The sequence below is a fragment of the Euprymna scolopes genome, chromosome 14, assembly GCF_053919585.1.
Source record: "Euprymna scolopes isolate OS-2025 chromosome 14, ASM5391958v1, whole genome shotgun sequence".
Taxonomy (NCBI): Eukaryota; Metazoa; Mollusca; class Cephalopoda; order Sepiida; family Sepiolidae; genus Euprymna; species Euprymna scolopes.
Window position 1 is genome coordinate 98,098,212 of NC_136495.1, and position 14,362 is coordinate 98,112,573.

The 14,362-nt window shown below is 28.6% G+C and overlaps 1 protein-coding gene across 3 annotated transcripts in view; it reads left to right on the forward strand.

Annotated features, from left to right (window-relative positions):
* The window catches only part of LOC145293193 (cytoskeleton-associated protein 5-like), a 212,062-nt gene that overhangs the window by 182,227 nt on the left and 15,473 nt on the right, over positions 1–14,362 (forward strand). For all 3 annotated transcript variants that reach the window (XM_080139687.1, XM_080139686.1, XM_080139688.1), the window contains exons 41-44: positions 842–961; positions 9,034–9,120; positions 10,798–10,945; positions 13,037–13,158. In XM_080139687.1, coding sequence (XP_079995813.1) covers positions 842–961; positions 9,034–9,120; positions 10,798–10,945; positions 13,037–13,158 — 477 coding nt within the window. The remainder of the gene's footprint in view (positions 1–841; positions 962–9,033; positions 9,121–10,797; positions 10,946–13,036; positions 13,159–14,362) is intronic.

Here is a 14,362-nt window from a genome sequence, read left to right on the forward strand (position 1 = left end):
GCAAGATAGCCAGCAACAAGTTAAACTGCAGACCAGCTTAATGCAGGTACTGGTCTCCCGCTTTATGGTTTTTTAAATCAGAGATTTGCTTCTCCTAGAAAGGTTTCCTTCACCACGGCTTACAGGAGCCCTCTCCACCCCACCACACACATACATACACACAAACACACACGGTGCTAGTTGGCCGTTGACCCCGAAAAAGGGTTCATTTGCCCTTTGGAAGGTCTTGTTTTTAATTCTTCAACCACCCTCCTCACCAAATAAGTTTGGTGGGGGAACCAGTTTAGTTGCCGGTGACCCGACCAAGAGGCAGGTAGTACTGGGCTACATGGTACCAGTAGCATATGACATGATCTGACACACACACACATATATATATATATATATATATATATATATATATATATATATATATATATATATATACACATATTAGATTTTATAATCTGTTAAAAGTGGGCAAAATTTATAAACCTAGAATGAATATTTTATACCAGCTTGATGATTGAATGTGGTTAAATTTATGTTCAGTTTTGCATTAAATACTAATTCCTATTAATACCTAACTGTGCACTGGATGGATATAATAGTACCTTATAACAAAGGTCCATACAAAATTTCAGCCATATCAGCCCAGTAAGTTATCAAGAAAAAGTGGAACGGACAGATGCAGAAAATATATTTTTATATTTTTTCTTATTGGTTCTATTTTACTATGATGATAATTTTTTTTTTTTTTTTTTTTTTATGAAAAGGATAAAAGTATTTAAAAAAAAAAAAAAAAAAAAAAAAAATTGTTTTGTTGCATATGATTAATATTTTAATTTTTTGTTATTTGCAGATTCTGAGTCATCTCACCTTGATAGATTCTGTTGAGAATTCTGAATTAGAAGCCTACTTATTGAAGGTCTTAAATAGTGGAGTTGGGCCTGGACAAGATGGTCACATGAATCGAGAAGAAGTATGAATCTATGTGTTCATTCTTTTTTTTTCTTTTAATTGCTTTGTTCTGAAAGTAAAAAAAATGCTTATATGCGCACATGTGTGTGCATACAATACATAAATATATTTAAATGATTTTATTGCAATAACATTTCATAAAATATCTTAATATATTTTCTACAACAAATTAAAACAAAGACAAAACTTTAAATTATCATACAACGTTGGGTAAAGACAACTCGTAATACAAGAAAAAAATCACCATTCAACAACTATTCATCAAATTCTAATTATTCTTTTTAAGCATTACATATTTTTCATAAATTCTTTGTAATTTTGAAAACTAAGTTTTCATTTAAATTAATTTCTTTAAAAATTAAGACATATTTTAAGAAATATTTTGGTAATTTATGCTTTTTTATTCAATCACTTTAATTACTGTTAATATAAACACTAATTATTGTGTGTATACCTACCTACCTATCTATGCACACACAAATAGGACGATCAAATTACAAATGAATGACAGTAAACATTTTAAACTGTTTTATAGTTATCCAAATTAGGCGAATAACATGTTTGGGTCTTAGATTTCTACTATAAATATATACAGGGTGTCCCAAAATAAACGGGCCCCAACTCTGATTAGGCCCTATTTCTTAGTGTTTTGTCCGAATGAAATGAAACTTTGGTCATAACTAGTTTATTATATGCAAAACATCACATCAAAACACTAGTCTTTGGCTTTTTGTCTCCGTTCTACAGCATATGTTCTAGATGGCCTCCGTTTAGCTTTTGTTTTTTTTGGGGTCACCCTGTGTATATATATATTTCAAAAGACTAATGCATTAATGATTAAATAACAATAATCCATTTTGATAGTGTGATAAATGAAAAAATTTATATATTCATTTCAATGTATATATAGTTATGCAGTTTAAGAATATATGTAATAAAACAATTACATTTTATTACTTGAAATATATTACTTGCTATCCTTACCCAATGTTGAAAACATTTGTTGTGAAAATGGACAATCAAAAAGACAAAAAATCTTTTGCCATTCTGCATCCTTGCATCTTTTATTTAAGCATTCTATTTAAATTATTTTATTGATATAAAATTGCATTTGATAGTATTGTTTTGTTAATGTAACCAAACTTTTATGAAACTATGATTATTTCTTGTTAAAGTAAGATTTTTTTAATCTTAGCTAGCTTCTGAATAGAAGTACCTGATTTTGTTAAGAACAATTATCAATTTTTCAAAATCCTGAGGGTATCTGATTTGTGGGCTGCGTACTATCACCGGTTCTCTCCCCAGTTATAGTAAAAGTTCTTAGTGACTGAAGCAATTTATTTATTAGGCCCAATTCAGATAGTCCTTTTCTAATTAATTTTTTTTTTTCAACAACTAAGTCAAACAAAAATACAGTGATTTTTTTTTTTTTTTTTTTTTTTTTTTTTTTTAGTAATTTACGAGATAGCATTTCTAGTTTTAAGTAAACAATGTATTTAATAGATCTTAAAAAGAAAAGAAAATATGACTAATAATTAAAAACAATATTTTAACAAGTTAGTGGAAATGGAACGAAGAACAAGATTTAAGAAACTTGTGAACAGTGTGTGATGCAACTTGTGTAAATTTTTTAATTTAACCATGTTAAAAGAATGTTTTCTGTGTGTACAACAAAATGTTTTGTTTTAAAATAAATTTAAAAATTTAAAGCATTGTAATTAAAACTTGTGTATTCAGTATGGCAAGCAAAGCATCAGACTTATTTTAAAAAGCCAACATAGAATCGAAAATGTTTTTTTTATGGCATATGATGCAACCTTTTAATATTTTTCTCTTAAAACATGGTTGATGCAAAACTGGAAAATTGTTTTTCTTTGTGTAAAAGTGTTAATCTGTATTGTTTAAAAATAAAGCAAAGAACTTGAAACCTTGAAATTGAATAACATGCGTGTACATTAATGATGTTTCTACACAAAAATAAATGTGATTAAGAATCGGACTTAATACTGAAATATAGGAATGACATTTGTAATAAATAATCTTATATATAATAAGTGTTTGAAGTTAATTATTAAAACATGATTGTAAATGAAATGAGCGGTTTGTAATAAAAACATATTGTGAATTAGGACATCATTAGCGTTTTCATTTGTGGAAAAGAAAATGGAGTGATTTTATTGGATAATAATTTCTGTTGATTATCTAATGAAAATAAATGGTGAATTTCGGCAATATGTTACTAAAAGAAATATCGACTGGAATGTGAATTGGAATTTATATTTTGATCATCTAAAAAAAAAAAAAAAAAAAAAAAAAGAAATTATCAATCTGTGAAAATAAAGTTGGACTCTTTAAAAAGAAAAGAACATTTAAAGAGAAGTTGAATATTTTTCCAGAAAATAAAACAAGATTGTAAAACAGAACTAGTTGCTATATTGAAGTTTAACAGACAATAGCGTCTTTTTATTGGACATTAGCAAAATTTCATACTTAGTTTACTTAAACAAGCTATATCTTATTTGTGAGCCAATTCTTTAAATGATCATATGGATGGAAAAAAAATTAACATTCCAATGTTGATTTAATGTGCCTTTTATACATGAAATATTTATATATTTTAAGCTTAAAATGAAAAAAACAAATAAAAAACCCAAGACACTAAAAACTGACGAAACTTTTTTCATACCTTACATTCCAATTGAAATTTGCAGGGTTAAATTTGATTAAATATTCCTGAGACTCTTCAGGCTGTTTAAACCTTGATGACTAGCTCTAGTGCCATGTGATGTGGGTTTTTATTACTACTAGAATTGAAGATATCATTGATCAAAGATAACTAAAAATATTTCAAATCTGATTAATTACAAATTAAAGATAAAATGGTATTTTTTTTAATGAAACTGGGGATATATATAAAAAAAAACTTTATTCACCTGTTTTTTTGGTCCGCCGATTTATCGGAGAGGGACCTATGTTTTTAGTGGCGTGCGTGCGTCTGTTATTTTGGATGATTGTCAGATAACCTTACCTTAGTTTTTCCTGAAATTTTGCCACAAATTTTATTTCATTAAATAGATGTGCACAATAAAAAAAAGTTGTTTTCTGAAAATTCCTGTTGCGCCCCCAGGGGCTCAAAAGAGGTCAAAAATGGCCCAAAATGACACTTTTTGCCCCATAGCGTTTGATCCCTCCATTAGATTTTCCTGAAACTTAACCAAAATGTGGAAGCCATTGTTCTTAATATAAATTCAGTATAGGTGACCCTGGCAAAATTCTGGTTCGCATCCCTCTGGGACTTTCAGGGCTAAAAAAAACTGCTCTTTTTCCATATTACTCAAAAACTTGATATGTATGTCTATATAGTGGTTTTCCATGGTGCTGAATCCAAATATACATGTCTTAAGGTGTGATACTGCACCGTTTGTCCATTTTCACTAGGATTCGGCATTCCCAGGAGCTCGAAAGGGCTCACAAATGTTTATATACCCCAGATGTTTTATTTGTAAATAAAATAAAAGCAAGCACAACTATTTGTACTTTTAATTCATATATTTTTTATTATCCATCAGTTTTTTTTGTTTTGTTTTTTTTCTGCAATATTTTTTTTATACAATTATACATTAGCTAAATTACTACTTTGCTAATAACCAAAATTTTTACAAATTAAGTCGGATAAAATTGAAATAATTATTTTATTGCAACTTCTCAATCCCTATTTATGTGGCTCCTCATGAGGACAATTAGACACAGTCCAATTTTAAAGTGGACAAAATTCAGCTTCCCCAAAAAAGGAGCACTCTGGATGTGAACAAGGGTTTTAATTGTCTCCGTCTACAAGGATTTCTTCAGTGCAGTGATCGAGGACAGAAAAGATGAAGTGCAGTATCAGATATTGCACTTTGATTTTAGTCAAAAGTAAAATATATATATAAATTAGGAAAAAAAAAAAAAATGGTCATTTTGCACCAATTTTATTTTTCTTATATGGGTAATGTTGTATGGTAAAAGTGAATAATTAGAAAAAAAATGTCAGAAAGCAAAAACATAGAAAAAGGATAAGCCTAAAAAATATGTACTGCATAGACAAATTAATTTAGTTGTCAATGGTTTTATTATTGAACAGAACTTGGGACTAGAAATGTGTTATTTATAAATTATATAAATAATAGGCTAGCATAATCCTTGTGGAAGGTAACCCAATTCCCAACCAGATAGCATTTATAATAGTTTTATTTAACTATTAGATATTAGATATAACCCCCCCCCCCCAATTATATTATGGAGGAAAATACGTATAGAACCTTACTGTGAAAATATGTCACAGTCTGTATGATACAATGTGCCTGCTTTAAAAAACATATACATTTTAACTTATAATTTATAGATTAAAATAAAATCTTGCTTCGTAATTAGAAAAACATAATTTTACTTAAGAGTATCAAATTTCATAAGAGTAGCTTTAAAAATGGAGAAATTACTGGATTTCTTTAAATGATGCGGTCCATATTTTGGCCCACTTTTTTTTTTTTTTTTTTTTGGATTATGTCCAGTGAAAAACAAAATTCAGCACTTTAAATTATGAGTTTTTTATCACAGATATTTTCCTGTGGAATTGTCTTCCGTTTTCCTGCTTTCCGGCTGACTACAATATGGCTGTCTTCAAGTCTAACGTAAATAAGTTCTTGATGAGCCGTTCCATATAAGTTATCAAATTTACCAAATTTTCATTACTAATGATTACTATATTGTCCAATTTCTACTGTACACTCTTTAACCCTTATCCTTGAGTGGCCTCTTGGCCTTGATAATGTGGTGATGCCTATGTAAAAAAAAAAAAAAAAAAAAAAAGTAGTTGTTAGCTTCTTTTATGCAGCTCTATTCACCCGAGTTAATAAAATTACAATTACTTAAAAAGAAAATGCCAACTTGTCATGTTAAAACAATAATTGAATTAAATAAACAATAACAAATAATAGTTAATTAATAAAATGTTCTTTTTCAAAAGCAATATGCAAATTAGTTAGCTTTATGATTGATATTTCATTGTATAAAGTTGAATTTGAAATAGAGCCTTTTGACTTTACCATTAGCATGATAAATGTACCAGACTTTTGTATTCATTTAAATTACTGAGATATTTACTTAAATCAAAACCACAATAATGTAAATTAAAACACTAATAGGTTAAAGTAGTTTGTTAGAAGCATTGTTTAACGTGGTATAAGAAGAAATTTAAATTTATAGAAGGCGGAACAATGCAAATGTGTGATGGATAGATTAAAATTGACAACGAAAAATATGGTGGAACCAGCTATGAATTTTCACTTCTATTTATCCAACTCGTGTGTATATGTATAACTATACATATATAGATATTTTTTTTTCTTTTTATACAATATTTTAATGTAAGATGTTCTTACTTGTGTCATGTGGTCAGGTGTCTGTAATGCTATATTTCAGAATGTTTTCCTTTCATCAGGTGTGTGTCTGACTTATTTATTTCACTTTCTTCGATAAGTCAGCTATTTATATAATTATTCTCCTACAAAAAAACTTATATGTAATCCATTCACAGTATCAAACTTTTGGTACGCAAACATGAAAAAGGATCTTTAGAATTAATTTTCCTTTCTCTTTTCCACTATTATGAACATATTTTATGATAAAGGTGCAGTCCAAAAATTGCTTTTATACTTTGGGTTTAAGCACAAAACAATCATAATAATAGACTTAAAAGCCTATAAGCATTAATTTATATTCAATCATTTTAAAAACTATGAGTTAGTAATTATTTTTGATAAACCATACTTATCTGGGAGCTTTTTTTCTTCCAGAAAAGCAATAGCATAATTTAAAAACTAACTTCAATAAATCTTATTCAATGATAATAAAAAAAAAATCAAATTAATCAGAATGCATTTAGCTTTTATTGTAAATATAGCAGCCAGTTTGATCATGTTTTGATAAGTGAAAAAAAACGAAAAACTAACTACGTTGTGACCATCCAAAATTTGAAAGGAATTTGAAATCCTTTACACTGTAGAGTAGAAAATCACTTAAGCAGGTTTTAAAATTTTTAGCAAATCCTCATATATTGAAAGTTTTGGAAGCTGTTTATATCCAATAATTTTATAGACCTTACCTTATAACAATTATATATAATCTATTTTATATAACAATATATATATATATAATCTATTTTATAGGCCTTATCTTATAACAATTATATATGGAATCTGTTTATATCCAATTTTATAGGCCTTACCTTATAACAAACCTTAACTTCATAACAATTACTTATAACTTATATACTTAGATTCAAGTAATAATTTAATGACAAAGTGATATGATAATTAAATGATTTTCACATTTTCCGTGATCTTTTACGGAGATATCCCAAAATTAAATCCATTCTAAGTTAATTGATATTGTCGATTGATATTGTGACTAAGTTTGGTGATAATTGGTCAAGTGATGTGGACAATTAGGTTGCATACAAACACAATTGAAAACATAACATTTTTTGCAAATGTAATAATTAAGTAAAAAAATAAATAAATAAATAAAGACTCTTGGTAGATAGTTATATTTAATATATAAAAAGTTAGACTGATATAGCATTGTTTCTGGAAAATTTATATTTTTAATAATTTCTCCTTGTGATTTGTGATACCATGTTCTTCAGAATATCAAAATGTAATTCGAATTTCTTAAACAGAATTCTTTTATCCCATTTGGAATATTTTTGGAAGGAAGCCATTTTTGTTGTTAGCAGCAATGGCTGCCATATTTGTTATCAACAGTAAATGTTATCTGTTACTACATTGATTAATACATACAATGTAAATAGATTTTTGTATAAATATAAAGAACCATTATGAATTTTACTATACTATGAAATTAACCAAAATACTTCAAACACTTATACCTGCGCGTGCAAACATGAGCAATTACAATTTAACATTCAGAGAGGGAGAGTGCATGTCTTTCTTTAAAATTGTATTAAAAATAAATATATCCAGGGCTGAAGACCACCTGATGATAAATGTTAATGTGTGTAATATCGTTAGTGAGGCAACAGCATAGCGATCGTTTGTGGTAGAAATTGAGTAGAATTTGATTTAAGGGGGTGCATTAACAAGAATTTGTTTACATTGTACTTAAAGACTACCATTTTGTACTTAGCTAGAAAGCAGATCAGTGGAACAAAATTCCACAGGTGGGCAGTTTTATGATTACAAAGGAACCAGTTAGGATTTCTTTTAATTGTTACAAAAATAAATCCAGTCATTTTCTTCAAATTTGCCTGTTGTCAATCAGATTTCTGCCATTATTTCTAAGTACATTTACTAACACTGCATTAACATTTATTTGCTTGAACTGTAAAATGTTTCGACAATTATCATTGTTACACATGACAATGCAATAATTACATACATTACATAATCCATTTCTTTTGTCATCAGGTGGTCTTCAGCCCTGGATATATTTATTTTTTTATACAATTTTAAAGAAAGACATGCACTCTCCCTCTCTGAATGTTAAATTGTAATTGCTCATGTTTGCACGCGCAATTAGGGCTCTAAAAACTGACTATTGAAAATATTTGAAAACAACTCTCTTGGGGCAATATCTGGAAAGACTTTAATAGACAGCGAGGATAGTTGATATAAAAAAAAGAAATTGAAAATAAAAACTGAATTACTAGACACAATGAACAGAATATTACACTGGCTTTGACATGTGAGCGTGCCATTATCAGGTGAATATGTGATAGCATCTTCAATATCAAAACCTGATGATGCTAAGAAAAAAGAATACATGTATTTTTATGTCTTTTCTTAAAAAAAACCCTGAAACATTAAACGGAACAAATAAGTGAACATGTGGAACAGACAGCAATTAAAACCTTGTGTAGATATGAAGTGTGCAAATGTCTCTATAGGATTATATAACTAGAAAAAAATGATTCTCTGAGTTGTTGAAGGTAGAGCAATTGATAATCTGTAACACACTTTAACATTCGAACATTTATCATCACTTGAAATTTTTAATGTTTTTAATTTTTTCCAGACTAAACACAAGCGACTATCAAAAAATTCTCATGATGTGCTTGCAGAAATTTTCAAAAAAATTGGGTCCAAAGAAAATACAATCCAAGTAAGGAATTTTTTCTGTTGTTTGACTTATATTTTGAGAACTTGCTTTTGTTTGTGTGTTTTAATAGGCCTTAAGAGGTCGAAAGTAGTAACACTCTACTGGTTAATAATGACAAAAATTTCCTGAACTTATTTCATTCAGCCCTGATTCTTTGTAATCATATTAGCACCTGCTCCATTTTGTGTTCCAATGATACCACCAAAGTAAAAAAAAAAAAAAAAAATAAATAAATAAATAAATTTCAACAACCTCAAAAGCTTCGCTATCCAAATATATTTTCTCCACATCTGAATTCTCATCTCTCTGCATTGTCTTATACTTCTTGCGTACATAATCATAAATACCCTGCCTGTCCCAGTTAAACTTGGGATATTATTTTCATCACTCTTCATGAAGATTAAATAGTTAATCTTAAAACACAAGTTATTTCTATAAATGTAATGATTAAAGACAATCTCCCCTCCTCTCCCTAAAGTAAATGACAAAGAATCACTTGTGTTGTGCACAAAAACCTCAGATGGAAAGAGGTGTAATGTACTGTCGGTTTAAATATTAAAAAGTGATGTGCAATGAAGCTGATTTGAACTCTCCACCAAAAAGTTAAAAATTATTTGTCGTTTTGATCCGCAGATAAGGTTGATGATTCTATTTTTCATCAATGCAAATTCAGAATATCTTTAATATCCAGGTCATTTTGTTGCCAAATAATTATTACGATAACAAGGCAGTCATATTCGGCAGTGAAGTAACAAAATAAAGGTGGTAATTTTTTTAATGTTCTCTAGATCTTTATTTTAAATTTGTTAGCTTTTGTTAGATGTAATTATGTGAGTGAACTTTTGCTTCTGTGTTTTTAAAGATGTCCTTAAATGACTGTTTCATTCGCATAATCCTAAAATTTTAAGAATTAAAATATTTAATTAAACTTTTACTTATCTTCTCATTTTGTTAACTGTGTCATATTTGAAAATAGTTATGATTTTAACTTGGCAAATATGGTTCAACTCTTTTTATAAGATATAGGGGTGTAAATTTTTTAATTTTTTTTTTTTTTAAGTCCTTACACACTTAGAGGCTCTCATGGATTTTACTTCTTTTTTTTTTTGGTCAAAATCGACATTAAAAAAATTTTTTTTAACAGTTTCTCCCACTAAGCCATACCTCCATATTTTTATTTTTTTTGATACTATTTTTCTAGATTCTCCTTTTCTTAATCCCTCTCTTGCTTTATCTTTTCTGTTTTTTTTTTTTTTTTTTTTAATTCACTCTTCTTTGTCTTGCCTTCCTTCTGCCTCTTATGATAATTCTCTCTGAAAGCTGAAAATCTTAATTTTGTCTTGAAGACCTCAAGTTATTCATGAAGGGGGATAAAAAAGTTAGATGACTTTTCTTTCATCCAATCATGACTTCCTGTCTTCTTCCCTCTACATGTGTACTTGATGTCTTTTATTTTTTACTTATATAGTTGGAACTATTTTATTTAGGAAAAATATTCTTTGCACTGCTCTCTCCACAAATATATGAAAGTCGTCGCTCATCTCGATATCAACTCTTGTTATTGACTACTCGCATGCCTGATATAGAGAAATTGAAAATATTGATTACAGTTTAACTGTTTTGTGTGTGCATGTCAACATTTTCTAAACCTTCTCCCCATTCTTTTTCTTTGTTCTTCAGGGTTTAAATGAATTATATGACTTTAAAGAGAAACATCCTGATGCTGAATTGGCACCTTACTTAAAAAAGTCTTCAGAGTTCTTTCAATCTTATATAGAAAATGGTATGAAAACAATTGCTCAAGAAAGACGGCGAGGAATAAAAAAAGGTAATTTAAAAAAATATTTTTCGTATTTGGATTATTGAGACTAGTGTTCTCACCTTTAGTGTTATTCACAAGTTTCAATTGATGTAATCTCAACCTTCTTCAAATGTATCTTATGTTACGAATAATACTCAAGATGAGAACAGTAATCTGAATAAACCAAATAATGCAAATTATCAATCCTCATCTCAAAAATATATAAAAATTCTAAGATCTTTTTAAGCATATTTTCAAAACTTAGTAGATTATATTATTAAATAGTATGGCTTATGCATGTACAGTATTTGTATGTAGCAGTTAAAACAGAAACTTTCTAATTAAGTTTCAAAAAGTAACCTATAATAGCCTGAAATGTGTACTTATTCAGATTAGCACTTATGGCAGTATTTAAAATTAAAGAAAATGCACAAGTGCCTGTATGATGTACAAAGCAGTCATGAGACGAAGAGGAAAAATTCCCAAAATAACAATTTTATAGTTTTATTCTTTATTCAAGAAAATCAAATTTTATTGTTTCAATAAAGATGAAAAGTGCCCAATTGATGGACAAGGGCAGATAACCGTAATGCATTGATATGATGCTTCTGAATTTTTAAGATGAGGATTGGTTATTTGTATTATTTGGGTTCATCGGATTACTGTTCTCCTCTTGAGTGTGATTTTCTCAACGTTTTGGTCTGTGTAACCTCCGACCTTCTTCAAGTGTATCTTGTCGAACGTGGAAATGTTTCTGTCAAACAAAAACGAGGAGCGTAGTGATTAGAATACTTGGAAAAATTAATTGTAAAATGTGACCTTCTTCTGAAGGTTTAATCCTCAGTGTGGGCGACTGAAAAATATAATTGCGAATTACTTAGGACTTCTATCCAGTCATGGCTGATGGAACAAGAGCATGCTACCCCCGTGAAGCAAATAAAGGGTTCTGCTCGAAATTCCGTCCAAATTCCCAAGTTCAACAAGATACACCTGAAGAAGGTTAAAGGTTACATCAACCGAAACATTGTGAAAATCACACTCAAGATGAGAACAGTTGTCCGATGAATCCAAATAATATGAATAACCAATCCTCATCTCAAATTCAGAAACGTTGGTACAGACCTTAATGCATATAGAAACTGTCAAGACAATCATTGATTCCCTCCCCTCCCCTTATGTTCTCTAGTAAAACATGGTCTTGTCTATCACTTATTAGTAAAAAAAAAAAAAATTTGTTTTTCATAAATAAAATTTTTAAAAAACAAAACTACTTGATCAATTTTTTTGAGTTTTGGAATATAAAATCTTCATTCCATGACAACTAGGTACCATATAAGATATTCAAGTTTTTTTTTATCGCTAGAAGTGCCAATCTGAATAAGCACCATTTTTTTCTTTAGTTGAGGCAAGATTTTTATATGCTGTGTACTTAACGAAGTGATGAGGATCTTTATTGAGATGGATTGTTCACAAAAATTACATTTAACTTCCATTATCAAAAATAAAGAGAATGTCACTCAAAAAAAAAGAAAAATTTAACAATAAACCTATTTATTACAGCCAGGATACATAAGTTTAAGGAATAATATAAAACAAAGTTTATATAGTTAAAATTGTATGAGAAAGAAATATTTTAGTTCAACTATACACATGAATTCCAAAATGCAATGTGAAAGCTATACTAAATACAGCTTAGTAATATATTTTTAAAGATTTTGTAATAGCCTTTAAACCAAATTTCAGAATGAAAAGCTTTTAAAAGAACCCTACTTTTATGTACGTTTCAAGAGGATTTAAAATTTTTAATCTAAAATTGCCATTTTAGAATCACGATCAATTATCAGTTAAATGTAATTAAAAGTAATTTGATTTGAATTCAAAAGAAAATTCTATTTTAATTGTTAGAATACATGAAAAATCAAATGATCTGGCTTTTAAAAAGATCTTATGCAATTGTATGGAAATGTTTTTCAGAATATTATATAAATAATATTTCAATAAAAGAGCAATTGTTATTTACAGGTGTCTGTTTTCATTTTATATGGATATATAAATATCAGAAAATTTTGCATTTATTCATAAGTATATGTTATATTATGTATATACTATTTTCTTCAGCATCCAGCAGCCATCAAAGCACTATTTCAAATAGTGCGCCAGCTGAAGAGGTCCCACCCAGTGTTTACTTGGAACGGTTAAAACATTTGCGGATGATGTGTGGCCTAGATAAAACTGAAGAGGTAAATGTCTTATTCAAATAACACTGCATCATTTTTTTTTCTTCATTTTCTGGGTGGTTGTTTACATTTTAAACCAACACATTTCATGTGAGTACATTATTACGTACTTACGTGTTGTGACAAAAAAAATATAAATTTCATAAATTACGAAAAATGATCTAGCAGAAAAATAATTACAAGTAAAAATAGAATTTATTGAATTCTTGAGTTGTATGTTTTAATGTGGAAGAGTTGTGCAACTAATTCAGTATGACAAATAAGGGAGATAATCCTTAACTTAAATTGACAAATTAAGGATCCGCCATTTTTAAACAACATGATTTTTTTTTTTTTAATGCATCTACTAGATCATTTTTCATAATATTTGGAATTTATACTAATTTTTCCCATGACATGTAAGTATGTAATGTTTTCACCTGAAATGTGTCGGCTTAAAAGATCACTACTGTAAACAAGCACCAAATTCTGTTACTTGGAGTTGAAGACAAGAGGCAAAGGCAATTTTCTGTGCAAAAAAATAATTTCGACTAACACTTAGTAGCAATATACACATGGCCGTTAAAACACTTTGGATAATCACAGATTTTAAGGGGTTTTTGCTAAAATAGTCATATTTTAAAAACCAAAGCACTTTAAGTCTTCAAAATACCACCGTTTTGTTCAGAAATGAATATACTTTTAAATGAATTAGTAAATAATAACATACATTATATATTTTTAGAGTTTTAAGCAAAAAAAATGATAAAAATGTGAACATCATAAAACGGCATTTTCGGTAAGATTTTGTACCCCCCCCCCACCACCACCACCCGATTTCTAAACATTCGTACCGTGTTTCTGTGAAGAATCTTTTAATGGAATTTGGAAATTAGCCAAAAGAGATGTCATTTTTAATAATTTCGAGTGTCCGAAATTCATTTGACCACTCTTTTTTTTTAAAACAAAAAAAAGATTTCAAAATGATGAGAAAAAAATGGAGAAAAAAAATTTTTCTTCGGACACTCACTATTAAATAAAACAATCTTTTTACTATGTTTATTCGTTAAAAAGTTAATTTTCTCTAGTGGTATGAAGCAATTTAAAAACATAATATCCAAAAAAAATCGTTATGAATTTGAATCAAGACTTCTGTAGTATTAGTGATAACAGCAGCAGCGATAACATGGCGTAAACAGACGTTTGTTTTTGTTGTTTATTTTTATTC